The 19,555-nt window shown below is 42.8% G+C and overlaps 2 protein-coding genes across 3 annotated transcripts in view; both read left to right on the forward strand.

Moving 5' to 3' along the window:
- Positions 1 to 1,566: 1,566 nt before the first annotated feature.
- Positions 1,567 to 2,793, forward strand: LOC117346098. Its single transcript, XM_033915448.1, has one exon. The coding sequence runs from the start codon at positions 1,645 to 1,647 to the stop codon at positions 2,407 to 2,409; it is 765 nt and encodes a 254-aa protein (XP_033771339.1). The 5' UTR covers positions 1,567 to 1,644; the 3' UTR covers positions 2,410 to 2,793.
- Positions 2,794 to 7,730: 4,937 nt separating this feature from the next.
- NDC1 (NDC1 transmembrane nucleoporin) overlaps positions 7,731 to 19,555 on the forward strand; it is an 89,024-nt gene continuing 77,199 nt past the window's right edge. Inside the window, exons 1-3 of one of the 2 annotated variants that reach the window (XM_033916939.1) lie at positions 7,731 to 7,948; positions 13,914 to 14,034; positions 16,965 to 17,066. In XM_033916939.1, the coding sequence (XP_033772830.1) occupies positions 7,910 to 7,948; positions 13,914 to 14,034; positions 16,965 to 17,066 (262 nt within the window). In that variant the 5' untranslated portion in view covers positions 7,731 to 7,909. The remainder of the gene's footprint in view (positions 7,949 to 13,913; positions 14,035 to 16,964; positions 17,067 to 19,555) is intronic. The other variant, XM_033916937.1, reaches the window with a different exon arrangement.

Genomic DNA, 19,555 nt, shown 5'->3' on the forward strand with positions numbered 1-19,555 from the left:
AAGAGGGATGTTACATCAATGATAGGACACAAAACAATGCAATATAGAGATAATGTGGTACTTCAGTAGATGAATCGTTTTCAAGGGAAGATCATGTCCTTTACAAGCCAGAACTACACCAAATACAAACCATTTGAAGAAAAAGTACCTTGAAACAAACAAAATGACTTTAATAATGGATGAGAAAGCCTTATACTGTTGATGCAACTTTGCTTTCATCACTGACTGGCTTCAGGAAGCTTACTTGAGACTAGTTGTTCTGTTATCATTGATACCTAAGTAAAAACTGTTGTGTTCTCTCATCCTATAAGGACCAAATCCTAGTACCCACATCCTCGGAGAATAGCTTTCAAATAATATTCCCAAGTGTGTAGAGTTAGTTTAATATATCATCTACACAGTTTTGTTGATCCTTATTTACATATATCCAAGTGGACTAACCTGGTGACCATAAAACTTTGCTCATGAGCAAATGAAGCAGGGGCTCCAGGAAGGAAATTTTAAAATCGGATATAGTACCAGAATACAAGAAGCACATATTTTGGCCATAAAAGTGTGAAAATCAAATATATTAGAACAAAAAAAAAAGACCATAACACAACATTTGTATACTGCATTACCCTTCAGATCTATGCAGTTTAACAGAAGTAAAATACTGCTACAACACAGAATGAAATACATTTTCAATCTAATCTAATTTCCATCTTATATACCGGATCATTCCAGCAAGGACTCGAGCCAGTTAACAAAGTTTAAAAGAATATAATATAAAACAATAATGAAGGTAATAGAAAAATTTTCAATAAATTAGATCAGTCCTCAGTTAAGAATATCTGAAAGAGATACATTTTCAGATTTTTCCTAAAAAGTGATAGAGATAATGATGTTCTGATAATCGAGGGAAGATGGTTCCAAATGTTTACCAAGGAATAGGCTAAGGAATGTGAGAATTTACCTAGGGTTTTAATCCCTTTAACAGAAGGGAAGAGCAATTTAAATGTATGTGTATTCCTGGTAACCAAAGAGAGTTAAATGATAGAGGTAATAAAAGTGAAAAAATTCCAGGTAAAATTTTAAAAATTACATTGGCACATTTAAATTGAATTAGCCAGTAAATAGGAAGCCAATGAAGTAACCTCAAGAATGGAGAGGCATGATCATATTTATGTCTTCCAAAAATTAATTTGGCCACAGTGTTCTGAATAAGTTGTAGCCTCTTCAGATTAAATTTCCTAAATAAGTCTTTAATAGTTTCCTAAAATATTGATATGATGTAGATGTAAAGAATAATTGATGAAAATCAGTATCTCAAGTAGCTGCTTCAAATTACAGTAGTCGATTATGATATCTTTTATAGGCTGCAGCCATACCAGATATTACTTTGTAACACAGGCAGCCGAACTTAAACTGAACTCTAGCTTCCATGGGGAACCAATGCATATCTAGGAACTGAAGACAATAAACAAATCAAGCATGCCAAATTAAAACATTTTCCACTATCACACGCTTTTGTAATAGGTGATGCTTACTTAACTTTCCCTGTATATTTTTCATCTTTAGAACTATTTATTAATTCAAGTGAAACCAGAAGTTTTGATTGAAGTGGATTCCCCTTACAGCGCCTACCTCCTAGAAGGAACCTGCATGCCTACCATGGAAGTCACTCAATTCCTCAAGAAATGCCAAAAGGAGCGAGATGAAGCCCTGCATAGAGAGGCATCCTCCAGTAACAAACTCAAGCGTTTTCAAACTGCCACTAGGAGTCGCATTCAGGAGCTAAAATATCAGCTTAAAGAAACCACAAATGAAAACAAAGTTCTAGCTGCAACAGTCAAAAAGCTGAGAATTGAGCTGGGGCTGGAGAGCAGCCTGACATTCAAAGGAAAAACAGCAAGAGACATTATTCGAGAATTGCATGACAAAGAAGATCAATGTGTACGACTTGGGGAACAGAACGAGCTGCTAAGTTTCAAGCAGAAGAAAATGGGCCTCACCTTAGCCCATACCCAAAAGTTGAAGAAAGATTTGGAGGATCAACTTCAAGTAGCTGAACGCAAAGTACAAGAACTCACAGCAGAGAATACAAAGCTATCAAAACTCCTGCAGGAGACAGATACACAGAGAGAGGAGCTAGCGTGTGCCTATTCGCTTTTAAGAAAGTCCATTGAAGAGGCCAAGCAATTTGCCAATAAGTTAGTGCAGACCACAACTTCCATCCCAGTCATGTTCCAGAGCACCTACCGCAGACGAGTGGGCCACGGTTCTCGGCACTCTCATTTACAGCTGATGGAAAGGAAGCCCATGTTTGATAGTCTTGCATCGCCCTCAGCAAAATTAGAGAACCCTCAAAGTGGCTATGGTTCTCGGACATCCTCAGCAAATTTATATTACAGAATGCTGCAGAACTAAATGTGGAATCTTGGATAAAATCTAATAACTATTTCCATGTCTCTTTCCTTCCATTTTTAAAATTAGATTTGCATATTCAAAATTTCAGTAATGATTCTAAGCAGTACTGTTGCAATTCAGAAAACAAATGTTGGTACGCTGAATCATTCAAGAGCTGCCAAATTACCCAGATCTAGAAGCAAGATTTTTCACTAGTGCTGCACAGTGGTACCTGTAAACATTCATTCTTCTCACTAAAATCAATGTTTCAGGTAGCAATGGTAGGATGCATCAGGAAGGGGTCATAAATCTCCTTCCCAGAATTGGGTAGTTTTGCAGTTCTGCAGATGTCGTAACTAACCCCCCCACAAACATACACACACACACCTACAAACAAACTCATGATATGTTGTTTCTCTGCTAATTAACAAGAAAACATTTAAAACTGCAACTATAAAACAGAATCGTGTTGGTAATGTATGAAGATTCGACTACTAGACTAATGTTATTGCATGCAAGGACTTATCCCTCTGATTTTCTAACTGGCTTCTTATCAAAAACCAGACCACAAATGTCCTCCATACAGTATGATAAATCCAGTTCTGGATCAGTCCTGTTAGGCAAATCTGGAGCTGTTTGGCAACCCTATAATAAACTGTATCCTATATAATAAGACTAAGTGCACATGCGCACTTAGGATTTCGTGTTGCCTGCCGCTGTGGTGTGTGATCCGTGGCAGCCAACCCAGCGGCAGGGAACATTCTGGCTACTCCCCTCCTCCCGCCCTCACTCAACTTGGAAGCCAGGCAAGCTCTCTCCCTGCCCGCGTCCTCGGCAGGGAACACACCTCGGCCCTCACTCGCCGCTGTTGCTGCTGATCCTCCATGCGTCAGAGGGAACCTGCTACTGAGGCTGGAGAGCGGCCTGCGAGGTTCGCTAAAGCCAGGAGGATCAGCAGCGTGAGAGGAGCTGCCGGCGGCACTTTTAAAGCTTAAAACAAAAACCTTCAGCTGCAGCAGGCCAGCCTGCGGGAAGGGAAGGGGGAGGGGCCGAACGGAGCAGGCCAGATCGCAGGGAGGGGCCGAACGGAGCAGGACAGCTCAAGTAAGAGAAGGGAATTGCTTCACAGGGACCTGGAGGGGAAGGGAAATATCACTGCTGCTTCTGCAAAGGAAAGTTGGGGGAGGGGAGAGAGAAGGGAATGGGGGGTGGGGGAAAATGCTGCTACTATTTCACAGGGACCTGGAGGGGAAGGGAAATATCACTGCTGCTTCTGCAAAGGAAAGTGGGGGGGGGGGAGAGAAGAGAATGGGGGGTGGGGGGAAATGCTGCTACTACTTCACAGGGACCTGGAGGGGAAGGGAAATACTGCTTCTGCTTCTGCAAAGGAAAGTGGGGGGGGAGAAGGGAATGGGGGTGGGTGGGGGAAAGTGCTGCTACTACTTCACAGGGATCGGGAAGGGAAATATCACTGCTGCTTCTGCAAAGGAAAGTGGGGGGGGGAATGCTGCTACTACTTCACAGGGACCTGGAGGGGAAGAGAAACACCGCTGCTGCTTCTGCAAAGGAAAGTGGGGGGGGGGAGAGAAGGGAATGGGGGGTGGGGGAAAATGCTGCTACTACTTCACAGGGACCTGGAGGGGAAGGGAAATACTGCTTCTGCAAAGGAAAGTGGGGGGGGGGAGAGAAGGGAATGGGGGGGTGGGGGAAAGTGCTGCTACTACTTCACAGGGATTTGGAGGGGAAGGGAAATATCACTGCTGCTTCAGCAAAGGAAAGGGGGGTGGGGGAAAATGCTGCTACTACTTCACAGGGACCTGGAGGGGAAGGGAAATACAGCTGCTGCTTCTGAAAAGGAAAGTGGGGGGGGGAGAGAAGGGAATGGGGGGTGGGGGAAAATGCTGCTACTACTTCACAGGGATCTGGAGGGGAAGGGAAATATCACTGCTGCTTCTGCAAAGGAAAGTGGGGGGGGAATGCTGCTACTACTTCACAGGGACCTGGAGGGGAAGGGAAATACCGCTGCTGCTTCTGCAAAGGAAAGTGGGGGGGGGAGAGAAGGGAATGGAGGGTGGGGGAAAATGCTGCTACTACTTCACAGGGACCTGGAGGGGAAGGGAAATACTGCTTCTGCAAAGGAAAGTGGGGGGGAGAGAAGGGAATGGGGGGGAAATGCTGCTACTACTTCACAGGGATCTGGAGGGGAAGGGAAATATCACTGCTGCTTCTGCAAAGGAAAGGGGGGGTGAAAAAGGAATGGAGGGTGGGGGAAAATGCTGCTACTACTTCACAGGGACCTGGAGGGGAAGGGAAATACCGCTGCTGCTTCTGCAAAGGAAAGTGGGGGGGGGGGGGAGAGAAGGGAATGGGGGGTGGGGGAAAATGCTGCTACTACTTCACAGGGACCTGGAGGGGAAGGGAAATACTGCTTCTGCTTCTGCAAAGGAAAGTGGGGGGAGGGGGGAGAAAATGGGGGGTGGGGGAAAGTGCTGCTACTACTTCACAGGGATCTGGAGGGGAAGGGAAATATCACTGCTGCTTCTGCAAAGGAAAGGGGGGGAGAAAAAGGAATGGAGGGTGGGGGAAAATGCTGCTACTACTTCACAGGGACCTGGAGGGGAAGGGAAATACCGCTGTTGCTTCTGAAAAGGAAAGTGTGGGGGGAGAGAAGGGAATGGGGGGTGGGGGAAAATGCTGCTACTACTTCACAGGGATCTGGAGGGGAAGGGAAATATCACTGCTGCTTCTGCAAAGGAAAGTGGTGGTGGGGGGGGAAATGCTGCTACTACTTCACAGGGACCTGGAGGGGAAGGGAAATACTGCTGCTGCTTCTGCAAAGGAAAGTGGGGGGGGGGGAGAGAGACAGAAAGAAATACAGACAGACAAAGGAGGCCAGGGAGAGAGACAGACAGAAATAAAGACAGACAGGGGACCAGAGAGACAGACAGAAAGAAAGACAGACAGACAAATGGTGCCAGGGAGAGAGAGAGAAAAATAGCAGGAGGGAGAGAGACAGAAAGAAAGGAAGAAAGAGACAGGAGCAGGGAGAGAGACATAAAGAAAGACAGACAGGCATATATTCTAGCACCCGTTAATGTAACGGGCTTAAACACTAGTAAAGGAATAATCACTGAAATTTAAAGTATAATAGATCAGTTAGAAATAATTGCAAAGATGCCAAGGTACCCAGTTCTAGGCTGCTGATTTTAGGATAGTTCTAGATTTCTGACCATCTTTTCCTGGCTTCCTATCTATTTCCGCATACAATTCAAACTCCTCTTATTGACCTACTAGTGTATTTACTCCACAGCTCCTCAATATCTCTCCTCACAATCTCCCTGGGCACTCCACTTATCGGTTAAATCTCTCTTATCTGTACCCTTCTCTAAGGCCAAATCCAGATTCCATTCTTTCTTCTTTGCTGCACTGTATGCCTGGAACAAACTGCCTGACTTGGCACGTCAAACTCTGTCTCTGGCAGTATTCAAATCCAGACTCAAAGCCAACTTCATTGAAGATGTTTTCAGTTCCAAACTCCAATCCACCTGCTAAGCACAAATATCTGTCTTATTCCCTCTAATCCAGGGATGTCAAAGTCCCTCCTTGAGGGCCGCAATCCAGTCAGGTTTTTAGGATTTCCTCCAATGAATATGCATGAGATCTGTTACCATACCACGAAAGAACTGCATGCAAATCATAGGGGTGTTTCCCCTATGATTGACATCTACTCGCTCAGAGAAGCCTCTTATAGTAAATTTCCTGATGAATTGGGCTCCAATCTGGGTGTCTGAGGTTTTCCACCACTATTATAAATTTATAGTAGAATGTGAGAATTTAATTTACACACACATTTGGTTTGGTAAAACAATTTTGAGTGGAGTCGCTGGTTTGGAGATAAAATTTAATGTGCATAGGTGCGGAGTGATACACATGGGGAGGAATAATCCAAGTTATAGCTACACGTTAGGAAATTCTACTTTACGGAGAGGGTGGTGGATGCCTGGAATCCGCTCCCGATAGAGATGGTGGAGAGGAAAACGGTGACGGAGTTCAAAGAAGTGTGGGATGGACACAGAGGATCTAGAATCATAAAATAATAGTAAATATTGAAGAACTAAGGCCAGTACTCGGCAGACTTGCATGGAATGTGTCTGTATATGGTGGATTTGGTGCCAGGCAAAACAAGAGAAGTGACATAGATTAGAGAATGACATGGGGAAAATTCGCTGTCTCTGTCCTAATCCTGTACTCAGTATTAACTGCACAAATCTAGAACACTTATGATTGTAGTGTTTGAGGCTTGTGCAGAAGAAGACACAGCTTGCAAGAATGGGGCTGGGACGGGGACTTGAGTTCCTGCAAGGAGGAGGAAAAATTTGTCTCCCTGTCATTCTCTAACATTGATAAGCAGCAGTAGAATCTCTCAGAAATAATCTTCCTGTTTTAGAAATTGTCCACCTTTACAGAAATCCTCAATTGTGTTACATAATTCATTTTTTTTGATCTGTGATTTTTTTCTAGCAGGGTGGAGGGGATTACAATTTTTTTTGTTTTAAATCCTACTGCATGTTAGAAATTATTACATCATGTTTTGCTTTATTTTAATTTTCTTTGTTCTTGGATCCAAAGATTGTGGACTAAATGATTAATTAATCTATTGTTTGATGTTAATTCAATCACATTTACCTTTTTGGATTATTTCCAAATCCTTTCAAGTTTGTGAACTTGTTATGATGAAAACTTTGAATAAAAATAAAGTTAAAAAAGAAGAAATTATTACATCATTGTACCCTTAAATAGAGTAGATTATATAACATGGTAAAAAAAACAACAAGATAGTCAAATTTGAATTTTCCATTTATAGTTTTTGTCTTCCAAAACTTGTTTTATTTTACTTACACTGGCTTTTACAATTCCTATGCGTGTCGGAGCATTTACCTCGCCGGCCTGCGGTAGAAATATCTACCGCGGCTTTGTAACTAGAACAAAAAAGGTATCATCTGATTTTCCTTTTTCTGTTCTATAAAGCTAATAAATAGAAACAAAACAAATAAAATGATACATTTTTATTGGACTATAGCTTTATACATTTTTGATTATGTTTAGAAGGCACGACTACTGTGTTTTGATCTGAAGATATTGCCTTCCAAAGCTAATTTAAAAAAAATTATTGTTAGTCCAACGAGAAAATGTATCTTATTTTGTTTTATTTTTATTTATTACCTTTCAGCTAGCACACCACTTCTACCGTATACAGTAAATTGAAAATGGAGGATCATCACAGCGCTTTGAGTGGAAAACGAAACTGAAATAACAACGGTTACCATTGGGCGCCGCCACATCACACTTCTTCCAGGTCGGGAGGTCACGGTGGGAAAGGCTTCCGCACGCGGCGGGGCGAGAGGCGCTCAGGCAGACGCCGGGGCAGCCCTAGTGCGAGGACCTCGGCGCCTGGCGCGTAGGTTCTTTGAATGGTGGCGGCGAAGCTGGGGGCCGGTTTCCCTCGCGCGCTGCTGGCGCCATGAGCCTCTTGCGGCACGAGCACTGGGTCCTAAGGAAGGTGAGAGGCGGCGGTCCCTCGTGCTCCGACTACAGACTTGATCAGTTAGCCTTGAAGGGGGGTGAAGGGCATTGTGGCGGCTCCGTGAGGCGGTGCTTGCTTGAGACGGCGGTTCGGTTACAAGGCGCCCTGGGGAGGGGGTTGGTTTGATGCTCTCCTGGAGGAGCTGGTGTAGCGGGAAACGGAATAATAATTTAAAAAGAGGCGTGTGAGAAACTCAGGATTCTTAGAGACTGGGGTAATGTTTTTAACACAACCATGGCTCCAATCCTATCTTATGCTGGTTTGTCTTACTTCTGGAAAGACTGGATGATGATGGATCCCAGCAAGTGTTAAAGAAATAATTTTTTCCCCTTTTCTCAAAGAGTGAGGTGGAGTTTTGCTTTATCAAGTAATGTTTTTAACCCAAAGATAGAATTGGAGCCATGGTTAGGACTACAAAACTTCTGGTTCGACCAGTAAGCACTGGGGACCATTTGTACCAAATGGTAGTGACAAACTTTAAAGGAAGATGACACCTCCTTCCTCACCTATCAAAGGTGCAGGTTCCAAATGGGAATTTATAAGGGGTGTGCAAGGCTAAAAAAAAAGGTTGTTTTAAACAAATTTCCTGAATTTTGGCCATCCCTTTGATTGTCACCTATTTATTAAATATGCAAATCAATTGTACATACATATATCTTAAATTTATTTATTGTGATGTATTATTTATTCACTTTTTTTTTCCATACTGTTCTCCCAGGGGAGCTCAGAATGGTTCAGGTACTCAAGCATTTTTCCCTGTCTGTCCCAGTGGGCTCACAATCTATCTAATGTACCTGGGGCAATGGGGGGGATTAAGTGACTTACCCAGGGTCACAAGGAACAGCGTGAGTTTGAACCCACAACCTCAGGGTGCTGAGGCTGTAGCTTTAACCACTGCGCCACACACTCCCCTTTATGGGTGATTAACACATGTACAAGAGATTTGTGTGCACTTTAAGTTTTTTTAGTTATACAAATGTACCTTGCTAAGAACATGCTTTGGCATCTACCCAAAGTGGAGAAATTCCTCCACAGAAATTACTGATTTGGAGTGATTTTACTTATTATTGAACTAAAAACGTTTTTGCCTAGCTTTTGGAAGTTAAAATCTGTTTCTAATCAGCACAGTGTGAGCAAACTATAATTATCCCAGGACAAGCAGGCAGCATATTCTCACATGTGGGTGACGTCATCTACGGAGCCCCGACGCGGACAGCTTTTCAAGCAAACTTGATTGAAGTTTCAAGCTTGCTATGCTGCACCACGCATGTGCATGCCTTCTTGCCCACTAGAGGGCGCATCCCCACCTCGTGGTCCTTTTTTCCGCGGAGCCAGAAGCCCTGTGGAATTTGTGCTCCGTGCCTTTTGCCTTCTGACACCGCGGCTGGGTTTGTTTGCTCGGTCGCTGTGCTTGATTTATTATTTTTGTTCGTTCGTGTTTTTGAACTGTACTATGGTAGTGATGATGGATAGGTGAGGTATATGCTTGTGTTTTGGGGAGAGGTGTGAGGAAATCTGCAGGTGGTAAGGAGATGAACTACGGTATTTTGTTTTTCTGTATTATTTTGCATAGGTATGGTTCACGTTAAAGCAGTTTGAAAAAATGGTAAATAGCAATACTTTGTAAAATAATATATTAAAATTGCAGTAAATTGTAAAATCATACATCCTAAGTATATACCAAATTCCTGACATACAGTACAATTTTGATATACTGTATAAAGTACAATAAAGACAGAGGCAGGTGACACCTTATAGATAATTTATTGAGGCATGAAGTTTCAAAGACCTGAGTCTACTTCATCAGTACAACAAGATCCGCCATGCCCCCCTCCAACCAACTCCTCCCCTTCCCTCCCCCCAAAAAATCAGTCAAGCCAATCAGGGCCTTAGGTTCCTCCCTCTGTATCCTGGGATACAGGAGAAGCCTAAGGCCCTGATTGGCTCAATCAAGCCAGTTGGGGCCTTAGGCCTCTCCCCATGCCTCCCAGGATGCACTAGGAAGGGGAAGGCCTTCCATTTTGGAGTGGCGGGCCTGTGAGCAGGAGGGACTGGGCATCCCTCCTGCTATCATCTATTTTTCAGGTATAGGGGAGGTTCGGGGTTGTGGAGGGTGGTTTGGGGGAAGGGGGGCTGAGGAGCATCCAGTGGCAGGAGGGATTGAGCATCCCTCCTGATTTGGGAGGAAGGAGAGTGGTCAGTTGGGGGTAGTGCTGCCCAATTCACGATTCGAATCGGTTCGTTTTTGTAAAAAATTGGACTCACCGATTCAGCCCCAATTCAAGTTCATTCTTTTTTTCACCATCGGCCGCCGGACTTGTTCCCATCTAATGTAACTTCTGGCTTTGCGAAATCGGAAGTTACATCAGAAGAAAGGAAAGGACGTGGGAGCGTCGAGGGGGGAGTGAGCAGAACTCATGCAGCGGACCTCGGAAGCAAAGGGTAACAGCCAGGAGGGCTGAGAATCGGTGGGGGGGGGGGGGGCTGATAATCGGCAGGAGGGCTGAGAATCAGCAGGGGGGCTGGTGAGTCTTGGTGGCTGGGGATGGAAGCTGGGAATCGGCAGGGGGGCTGGTGAGTCTTGGGGGCTGGGATGGAAGCTGGGAATCGGCAGGGGGGCTGGTGAGTCTTGGGGACTGGGGATGGAAGCTGGGAATCGGCAGGGTGGCTGGTGAGTCTTGGGGGCTGGGATGGAAGCTGGGAATCGGCAGGGGGGCTGGTGAGTCTTGGGGACTGGGGATGGAAGCTGGGAATCGGCAGGGGGGGCTGGTGAGTCTTGGGGACTGGGGATGGAAGCTGGGAATCGGCAGGGGGGGCTGGTGAGTCTTGGGAGCTGGGGATGGAAGCTGGGAATCGGCAGGGGGGCTGGTGAGTCTTGGGGGCGGGGAATGGAAGCTGAGAATCGGGCAGGGGGACTGGGGAAAATTAGAATCGGGCTGGGGAAGCTGAGAATCGGGCTGCCCAATTCACAATTCGAATCGATTTACCACGACAAAAAATCTGCCTCCCGATTTGTTGACCAACCCTTGCCCCTAAAGCAGGAGCGGCAGCGCTACCTCTTGCTGGCCTGCCACTCCTGCTTTAGAGGGCGAGTGTGGAGGGTCAGTTTGGGAAGTGGCTTCCCTGCATCAATTTACCTAATTTCAGCAGCTTGCCCTGCAGAAGATCGCTGGCTCTAGCGATCTTTGCAAGCTGCCATACGTCGTCCGAGTTGTCTTCTCTCTGCCGCGGTCCTGCCCTTTCTCTGACGTCAGAGAAGGGGCGGGACCGCAGCAGAGAGAAGACAACTCGGACGACGTATGGCAGCTTTCAACATAGGGCGTTGCAGCAATTAATGAATTCTACTGCGAGGTTGATTTGTGGACTATCACGCAGAGACCATGTTACTCCTGTGCTAAAGCAATTGCATTGGCTTCCAGAGTCACAAAGGGTTTACTATAAAATGTTATCAGTGGTACATCAGAGCTTGTATGAATCTGCTCCATTAAATTTTCAACCTCTGTGGGAGGTGTATCAGCCGAAGAGGAAACTAAAGATCTGAGGGGACTATGAGATGAATTTCCATGAAGGAGAAAACTGTTCGGTATGCTAAATCTAGAGCGACAATGTTGTCCGTGGTGGGGTAAAATTTTGGAACTCCCTACCTGGAATTCTGAGGACTTGTTCTAACCGGTTACAGTTTAAAAAGAAGATGTTGAAGACACAATTGTTTGTGGAAGCTTTTCTTTGAAATTGTGTTGGTATGCTTATTTTTTTTTTTTTTTTAAATTCTTTATTCATTTTTCCATCTTACAACAAGTGCACAATACTACATCATATTAACTTTTACATATCACTTGATATTCATACAATTATGATTTTACATACATGAATTTATTCCCCCCAACCACACTTCCCACAAGTAATTTAATTCAAAATATCATTTATATATTATATTTCAATCTATTAATCAGACCTTTAAAAGAACTATTTACCCTCCCCCTACATGTAAATGTATTTTCATTAGGAAAATGATATCTATTCATTGCAAAAATTTGTAAATGGCCCCCAAATCTTTTAAAAATTATTATAATTCCCTTTTTGTATGACAATTGATCTTTGCATTTTATAAATATGACATAATGAATTCCACCAAAATGTGTAGCTAAGCCTATTGTAATTTTTCCAATTGTTGGTAATATGTTGTATGGTGACTCCTGTCATAATTAATAAAAGCTTGTTATTATTTGATGAAATTTGACTTTTTGCTCTCATTGACATCCCAAACAGAATTGTATCATATGATAAAGCAACATGGTTTTCTAGTAAACAATTAATTTGAGACCAAATTGATTTCCAAAAAAACCATGATACAGGGACAATAAAATATTAAATGATCCAAAGTCCCTGCTTCCAGATTACAATGCCAGCATCTATTAGACCTAGAGCTATCTAACTTTTGTAATCTAACAGGGGTCCAACAAGCTCTATGTAACAAAAAGAACCAAGTTTGTCTCATAGATGCAGACACTGTACATGTTTGATATGCTTATTTAATAAGAATCCAGAATTGTGATTGCTGCACTTAATGGGAATAGATCATATGCAAACTCGAGCTTTTTGGCATTATTTTAAGTGGATGAAATTGCTATGTAATTTGTACTGTAATTGATTGCATTTTGTAAATGTATTGTGCTTTGAACTACTGTGAATGTTTTAACTGTTAACCGCTTAGTTGTAGGCGGTTTAGAAATGTTAGAAATAAATTGAAAATAAACACCTACTTAGGCACTGCTAAGCTTGATTCTATAAATGGCACCTAGCGGATGATCAACAGCCCCTAGCAGCTGGGCACCATTTATAGAATCAGGACTTTCGTAGAATCAGTGACACTGAAAAGGTTTTATATATTTTTTTTAAATTCTTATGTAGAGCAGAAACTGATGCTAATCTTTTGGTGTGTCTGTTGTTGAATCTGTTTTTAAATTGGTAAATGTGGAAAAATGAGAGCACCTCTAAAGCTGGTAACTCAGAATTAAAATGAGGAATTGTAGTTTTGTAAGTAGACCTAGGTGTGGCTCAATAAATTCAAGTGTTGTCTTGGACACAGAGATTAGTGCTCTGAGACATACCACTGCATAAATCACCATAGAATTTTAAGTTTTGACATCCAGCATTAAGGTCTGGAAACTATAGAGAACAGAAATAAATCATAAATGTAAGAACTTTTGAACTGTGAATGGGAATGATAAGCAAAAGCCCCGGTGTGGTAAGAGGTTGTAACGAATTAAAATTAACAGCCCAAATCTCACATCAATTGCTTCTTGCATTTTGCAGTACAGGCAGTCCCCGAGTTACAGATGCCCAACTTAAGTATAACTTGTACTTAAGAACGCGGTTGCGGTTTCATTTGATTTCACTGAGCAGTAGCAAATTCAGGAATTTGCGGCCACATAAAGAACAGTGTATGGTTGTGCATGTTGTACCTTAGAGGGTAAGGACAGTTGAACCTTTTGTCAGCTGGGAGCAGAGGTAAGCAGCAAGAATCGTAAAATCTACAAGTTCTGAGTTACATACAAATCCGACTTAAGAACAGTTTTAAAAACATAACTCGTTCTTAATCCGAAGACTGCCTGTATATATGTGGCATATGTTTGGTTGTTATCTTCACCTGTTTCCCCCAGCAGTCTCTATTCAAAGGTATCAACCCTTGCCATACTGAGGACTGCATCTTGCTAGTCGAGGGGAGGGGGGGCATCAGTTACTTTCCTTTTGTTCTCTCTAGTGTACCTAAGCTTTTTCAGCTGTGACAGGTAGGGTATCTGAACCGAGAACCCCGAGCCCAAGTTCTGCATGCATGCTACTGTGTTTTGCATGGAAACTCATTTCCTAGTGGAGTAATGAAGCAAATATCTTTTCTCTTCTAAGCTACAGTTTGCTTTCCATTTTTTTTTCTCATTAGGTTTTGAGTTGGAGAGTAGCTGCCAGTGTTGTGTGTTCTGTGTTTTTGCTTCCTGTGTGCACTGCAGTATTTATTCTTCTAACCAGGATTGATATCGTTCATCCAGTACAGTGGATATCAGGTATTTGTATTCATTCAAATTATATCCAGTGGAATTCCTCTTTTCACAGCCTACCAAATATCTGATGACTGTGGAATTATTGAACACTGAGCTGTTTTCTACGAGAACATGTCAGTAGGATAAATCCAGAAGGCAAAACAAAGAAAAGTCCCAACGAGTCTGCAGTGATTGTCGAACAACAAAAAAACCCAAAAGAGACTGCAGAAGCGATGTACAAGATGTCAGAACTTTATTGAAGTGCAATATGGCAGCTGCTGCCGCTCTGCAGCGTGTTCTGGCTTTTCTGTGCGGCTGCAGCGAGTGGCAGCTCAGCACTGACACATCCTAATCACGTGCGCTCTCTCTCTGCCATATTGTACTCAGGAATGCATTACATGCCCGCTAAACCTCCTCAAATTGTTGCACTCCATTGGTTCCAACCTTTGAGACTTACAAGATTTCGGACCCCTGAGGAAGAAGTGTTTTTCGAAACACGGACCATGTCGGGTCCAGGATTCTAATCCAAGTGAGCCATTCTTTGTGCTACAACGGTCTATTGACTTCAATGAAGTTCTGACATCTTGTACATCGCTTCTGCAGTCTCTTTTGGTTTTTAGTAGGATAAATCCATTCAGTATAGCGCCAAACATTTTTATGCAGCTGCTGGAGTGGTAGCTTTTACCTGGAGCTACGCTGGCCATAAGTTGGCTTTGTTGAAGCATTTTATTTATACACCAGTATTTGATGTACTTCCATTGAAATAAATAGATCACAGTGTTGTGGTTTACAGATTAAGAAAATCACCTGCAGAGGTGATGAATAATAATGAAGTTATAAACACATTTATCGTTGCTTGTTAAAAATTATGAAAAAAAGAAAAGATGCAACAGGTAGGGTTTGTGATAACACACCATAAGATAACACACCTGTATACCATAATTTAAGAACTGCAATTATTAGAAAATCTCTTTATTATTTTTAAAAGCGTAGCTTACAAAATTGTACAAAACTGCAAAGTAGCAAACATAACCCTTTCCTTTCCTAAAAAATACATTAGATAATGATATATAATACCAGAACATTGGTCTGGGTTCCTTGGCTCTTAAGACCCCCAAACCTTCAGAACCTAATGTTAATGAACTATGGGCTAGATTCACTAACCTGACTGATCGTGACCGATCCGTGTCCGATGGATTCAGAAACCAGCAAAATTTGTTTTATGAATCGCGTCCCTGCCTACTTTGCATGCCGTTCCCCTCATTTGCATGTACAGATCAGAATCGGATTGGCAGAGAGGTAAGTGAATTGGGCCGGAGTAAAATCGGGTTGCAAAGGGGTTGCAAACCGATTGGTACACAATCAATTTGCTTTGTGAATCTAGTCCTATAACAATTATTATCCTCACTCCCACTTGATGGGAGTTTAATGAGTATCAATAGAGACAGTAGTTGCCTCTTGTAGTCAGTTCAAGACTTGGCTGTGAACCTTGGGAGATATCAACTGAAGAACTGCAATTGCTATGAAATGTTGATCCTATGGGATGGAAAACTCAACTTTGATTCTGTTCTCTGATGAGGCTGTCAGAGCTCAACACCTTCCAGAGTTAATGCAGTCTGATGATCCTGGGACGTTTGATAGGAAGAATTCAAACCCTGTTAGAACAAGAACAGCTTTAAAGGGGTTAGTCTTAGAAGTGGCTTTCCTTCAGCTTGGAAGGATTTTGTCCACATTTACTGTGTAATTTGGAGGAAAATAAAGAAAATACCCCTCCCTTCAACCCCTCCCCTTTATTTAAAGCTTACACTATCGCAGGGATCTCAAAGTCCCTCCTTGAGGGCCGCAATCCAGTTGGGTTTTCAGGATTTCCCCAATGAATATGCATTGAAAGCAGTGCATGCACATAGATCTCATGCACATTCATTGGGGAAATCCTGAAAACCCGGCTGGATTGTGGCCCTCAAGGAGGAACTTTGAGACCCCTGCACTAGAGCTACCATCCAGAGCACTGAGGTCTGAGAACCACTTGTTACTTGATATGGGCAAACTAAACGCAGTCCGTTATGTGTGAACAAAGAAATCCTGTTTCTCCACTGCTGGACCTGCTCTCTGGAATGCTTTGACAGGCATGTTGAGATTTTGTGGGAATTGGCTACATTTTAGAAAATTGTTGAAAACTCATTTTTTTGCACAAGCATTTTTCTGCTAGCTGTACCTAATTTTATATTGAATATCTAATCATTTATTAGAATGAGAATAATATACTGTTTACATTTAGACCTCTGTCTCCTTTTGCTCTTGTCTGTGATGTGAATTTTAAGAATTTTCATGTACTCAAAGATTTTGTATGTTAATTATGAGCTGCTTTGGTTAAAAGCGGAATACAAATGATTTAAATAGATAAATGTTGGGCATTCTTTCACCTTGCTGGATACTGTTGAAAGTTTTACAATCTGAAGCGCTCCCTAATATGCCTTTGTAATATTTCAGTTAGCTAAGACTACAGTGATCCAGAATTCAAGCTGGAATTTGGATTTTAGATTTACCTTTCCAAATCCAAGTTCAAAGCAAGTTAGAAATTCAGATATAGTTGGTAGGTTCGTGCCAGCAGGGCTGCTAATCTAAGTTATGTCTAAGGTACTGGATGGTGAAATTACTTGCCAGTGTTCCAAGGAGTATGAGTTGGAGAAACAGGTTGTAAAATCTGACTTCTTAGTCTGCCATAATCACTAATCTGTTTTTCCATTTAAGTTTATTTACTGTGTTGTAATGCAGCTTTAAAGAGTCGGCCAAACTGATGTGTTCATTTACCGCTGTAGTTCTGTTAACAAAATAGAGAGTGCATATTTGTTCAAGATCAAGGAATGAATTAAAATATTTTAGGGGCATCACAACACACAGAATTTGTTGGTACTGTTCACATCATGTCTTAACGCATTTTTCTTTTATTCCAGATGCATTTTCTGATTTGTATACCTCCTATACTGTTTTCTGTATGTTGCTTATGTCAGTGGTGCTGGTGATAATAAGCATTTTCAACTGTGAGTTTTACACAGGTGAGCACGGAAAGTTCTTGGTAAAGTTGAGTTCAGTAAACAGGAAGGCACAGAAGCTGACAGAAACAGAAAAATGAAGGCAGATAGATTCTATGGCCTATTCAGTTTGTCCATCCATGCCAGCTACTATCCCTTCCTCTCCCTCAGAGATCCTATATAAACTCAAATATAAGATGATATTTTGGGGCCAAAAAAAATGGCCCAAAAATGAGGGTCTCGTCTTATATTCGGGCCAGCACCTACCTGTTCCCTTCCCGGACTTGTTGCAAGCCTCCGCCAGTCTGCCATATGACATGGTAGACTGGGACAGGAGAAATCCCTCCCATCTCCTGTCCCAGTGGACTCTGACAATTGTTTTACCTCCTTCCCGCCTCCCCCCTGCGTACATTTTTGAAACCCTGGTGGTTCAGCAGTGTATTGGGCAGGAGTGAGCTTTTCATGCTTCTGCCCCGTGTTGAGCCCCTGCCAGAATGGCTACTTCGTGTTCTCGTGGTTTTTCATTCCTGCCTGGCCCTGAGCTTCTCCCTGAATGGCTGCAGGACATTGGGAGGGGGGGTCAAGATACAGGGCAGGGAGGGGGACCAGGGTGCAGAGCCTGGCAGGGAGGGGAGACAGGGTGCAGAGCCTGGCAGGGAGGGAGGGGGGGCTGGGTGCAGAGCCTGGCAGGGGAGGAAGTGAGGGAGGGGGGGTGCAGTGCACATGAATATTAACCCCCCCAGGTCTTATATTTGATTCAACCTTTTTTCCTCCTTTTCAGGGGGGGGGAAAGGATACCTCATCTTATACTTGGATCGACTTACATTTGAGTATAAATGGTACTTGATAGAAAAATGATGAAGCCTACTTAGAGGCCATTTTACTAAAGAGTATTGCATACTTGGGGCCCAATTCTTTAAACGGCACCTAAACTATAGGCACCTAGAAATGTGCTTAATGCGGTCCATGTTAAGTTAGGCATCATTTATAGAATCATGCCAAACGATGTCTAAAGTAGACTTAGGCACTAGTAGGCATCAAGCTTGGGCGCACCGTGTTTATGCCAGGGTTTTCTTGACCTAGAGTCTGGCACTTAAGTCCAAAATAGGCACCTCTGGAGTGGAGATACGCTGGCGATATGAATTTGAACCCAGGAATCCATGAAATTGAAGATGCAGCTAAGTGTATTATTTGATTGATTAACTATGCAAATTGAATGTGATTCCGGAGCGTTATTTTCTTTATTCTCACCATCTCGTTCCTTATTTATTGAATCACAGAGATACAACGGTGCTATTATATGAACTATTTTTTGATTCTTTGAATGATGAATTTATGAACTTTAGAAACCACTATTTTATTAATCTATGAAATAATTTATGAACTCATTTTTTTTTATTTTTGATGATTTTGCGATTCTGATTTTTGTGGGGTTTTCAAATACTTCTTACTCTCCTTTTATTCTTCGATTGAATGCATACTTGCACTTTATATTCATTATTATTTATACCTTGGATTAAATGTTTCAAATAGGGGTAATATGATGTACTGGGCAGGGCTTATTTAGACCTATGATGTGGTGCTAGTCACCTATGAATTCCTGCCCGGGGCTTTCTTTGGTCATTCGCAGGAATAACAGCCCATACTGAAACCCCTTCATTTATTTATTCACCTGTGCAATAGTCACTTCAATCTTGGGGTTAGAGGAGAGATTTACCAATTTTTTTCAGTAGATTTTTTTTTTTTTAATGACATCTAGACATTTTGGCCCTTAGTGCATCTATCTTTTATGGCTATGTTCTCCAGGTTCTACAGAGTGGATGTGGCAGTACAGGAGGACACCGTCTTTGGGTCCTTAGTGTTACAAACAGATGCAGAGGTCCTGCCATAGAATTTTGGGACTGTTTTATATGTCTGCTGTCTAGAATGACACACCTATTGCACTAGATAAAGAGATTGGGTTCTTACCTTGCTAATATCTTTTATCCCAGGACAAGCAGGCAGCATATTCTTAACACATGGGTGACGTCACCGACGGAGCCCTCGGTACGGACCTTTTTAACTAGAAGTTTCTAGTTGGCTGCACCGCGCGTGCGCGAGTGCCTTCCCGCCCGACGGAGGAGTGCGTGGTCCCCAGTTTCTTCGTTTCCGCGGAGCGAAGAAGACGCGTGTATTTTTTCAACGGACGTTGAAATCACTTTTTCGCCTTCCCGCTTGCGTTTTTTTCCTAATTTTTCCTCTCTTTACCTTCGGGTTTATTTTTCTTTGATTTGCAAAAAAAAAAAAAAAAAAAAACTTTCTTTTTTTTTTTCCTTTTTCTTTCGTTTTTGCCCCGGCGGGGCCTGTTGCCATTATACAGGCCTCGGACTTCGATTTTGCGGAGGCCATCTTCCCCTTCATGCCCCCGCAGGTCGGTTTTAAGAAGTGCCAGCGGTGTGCACGCCCGATCTCCGTTTCTGACCCACACAATTGGTGTTTGCAGTGTCTGGGTCCGGAGCATCGGGCGGACTCCT

The sequence above is a fragment of the Geotrypetes seraphini genome, chromosome 12 (assembly GCF_902459505.1).
Source record: "Geotrypetes seraphini chromosome 12, aGeoSer1.1, whole genome shotgun sequence".
Lineage (NCBI taxonomy): Eukaryota > Metazoa > Chordata > Amphibia > Gymnophiona > Dermophiidae > Geotrypetes > Geotrypetes seraphini.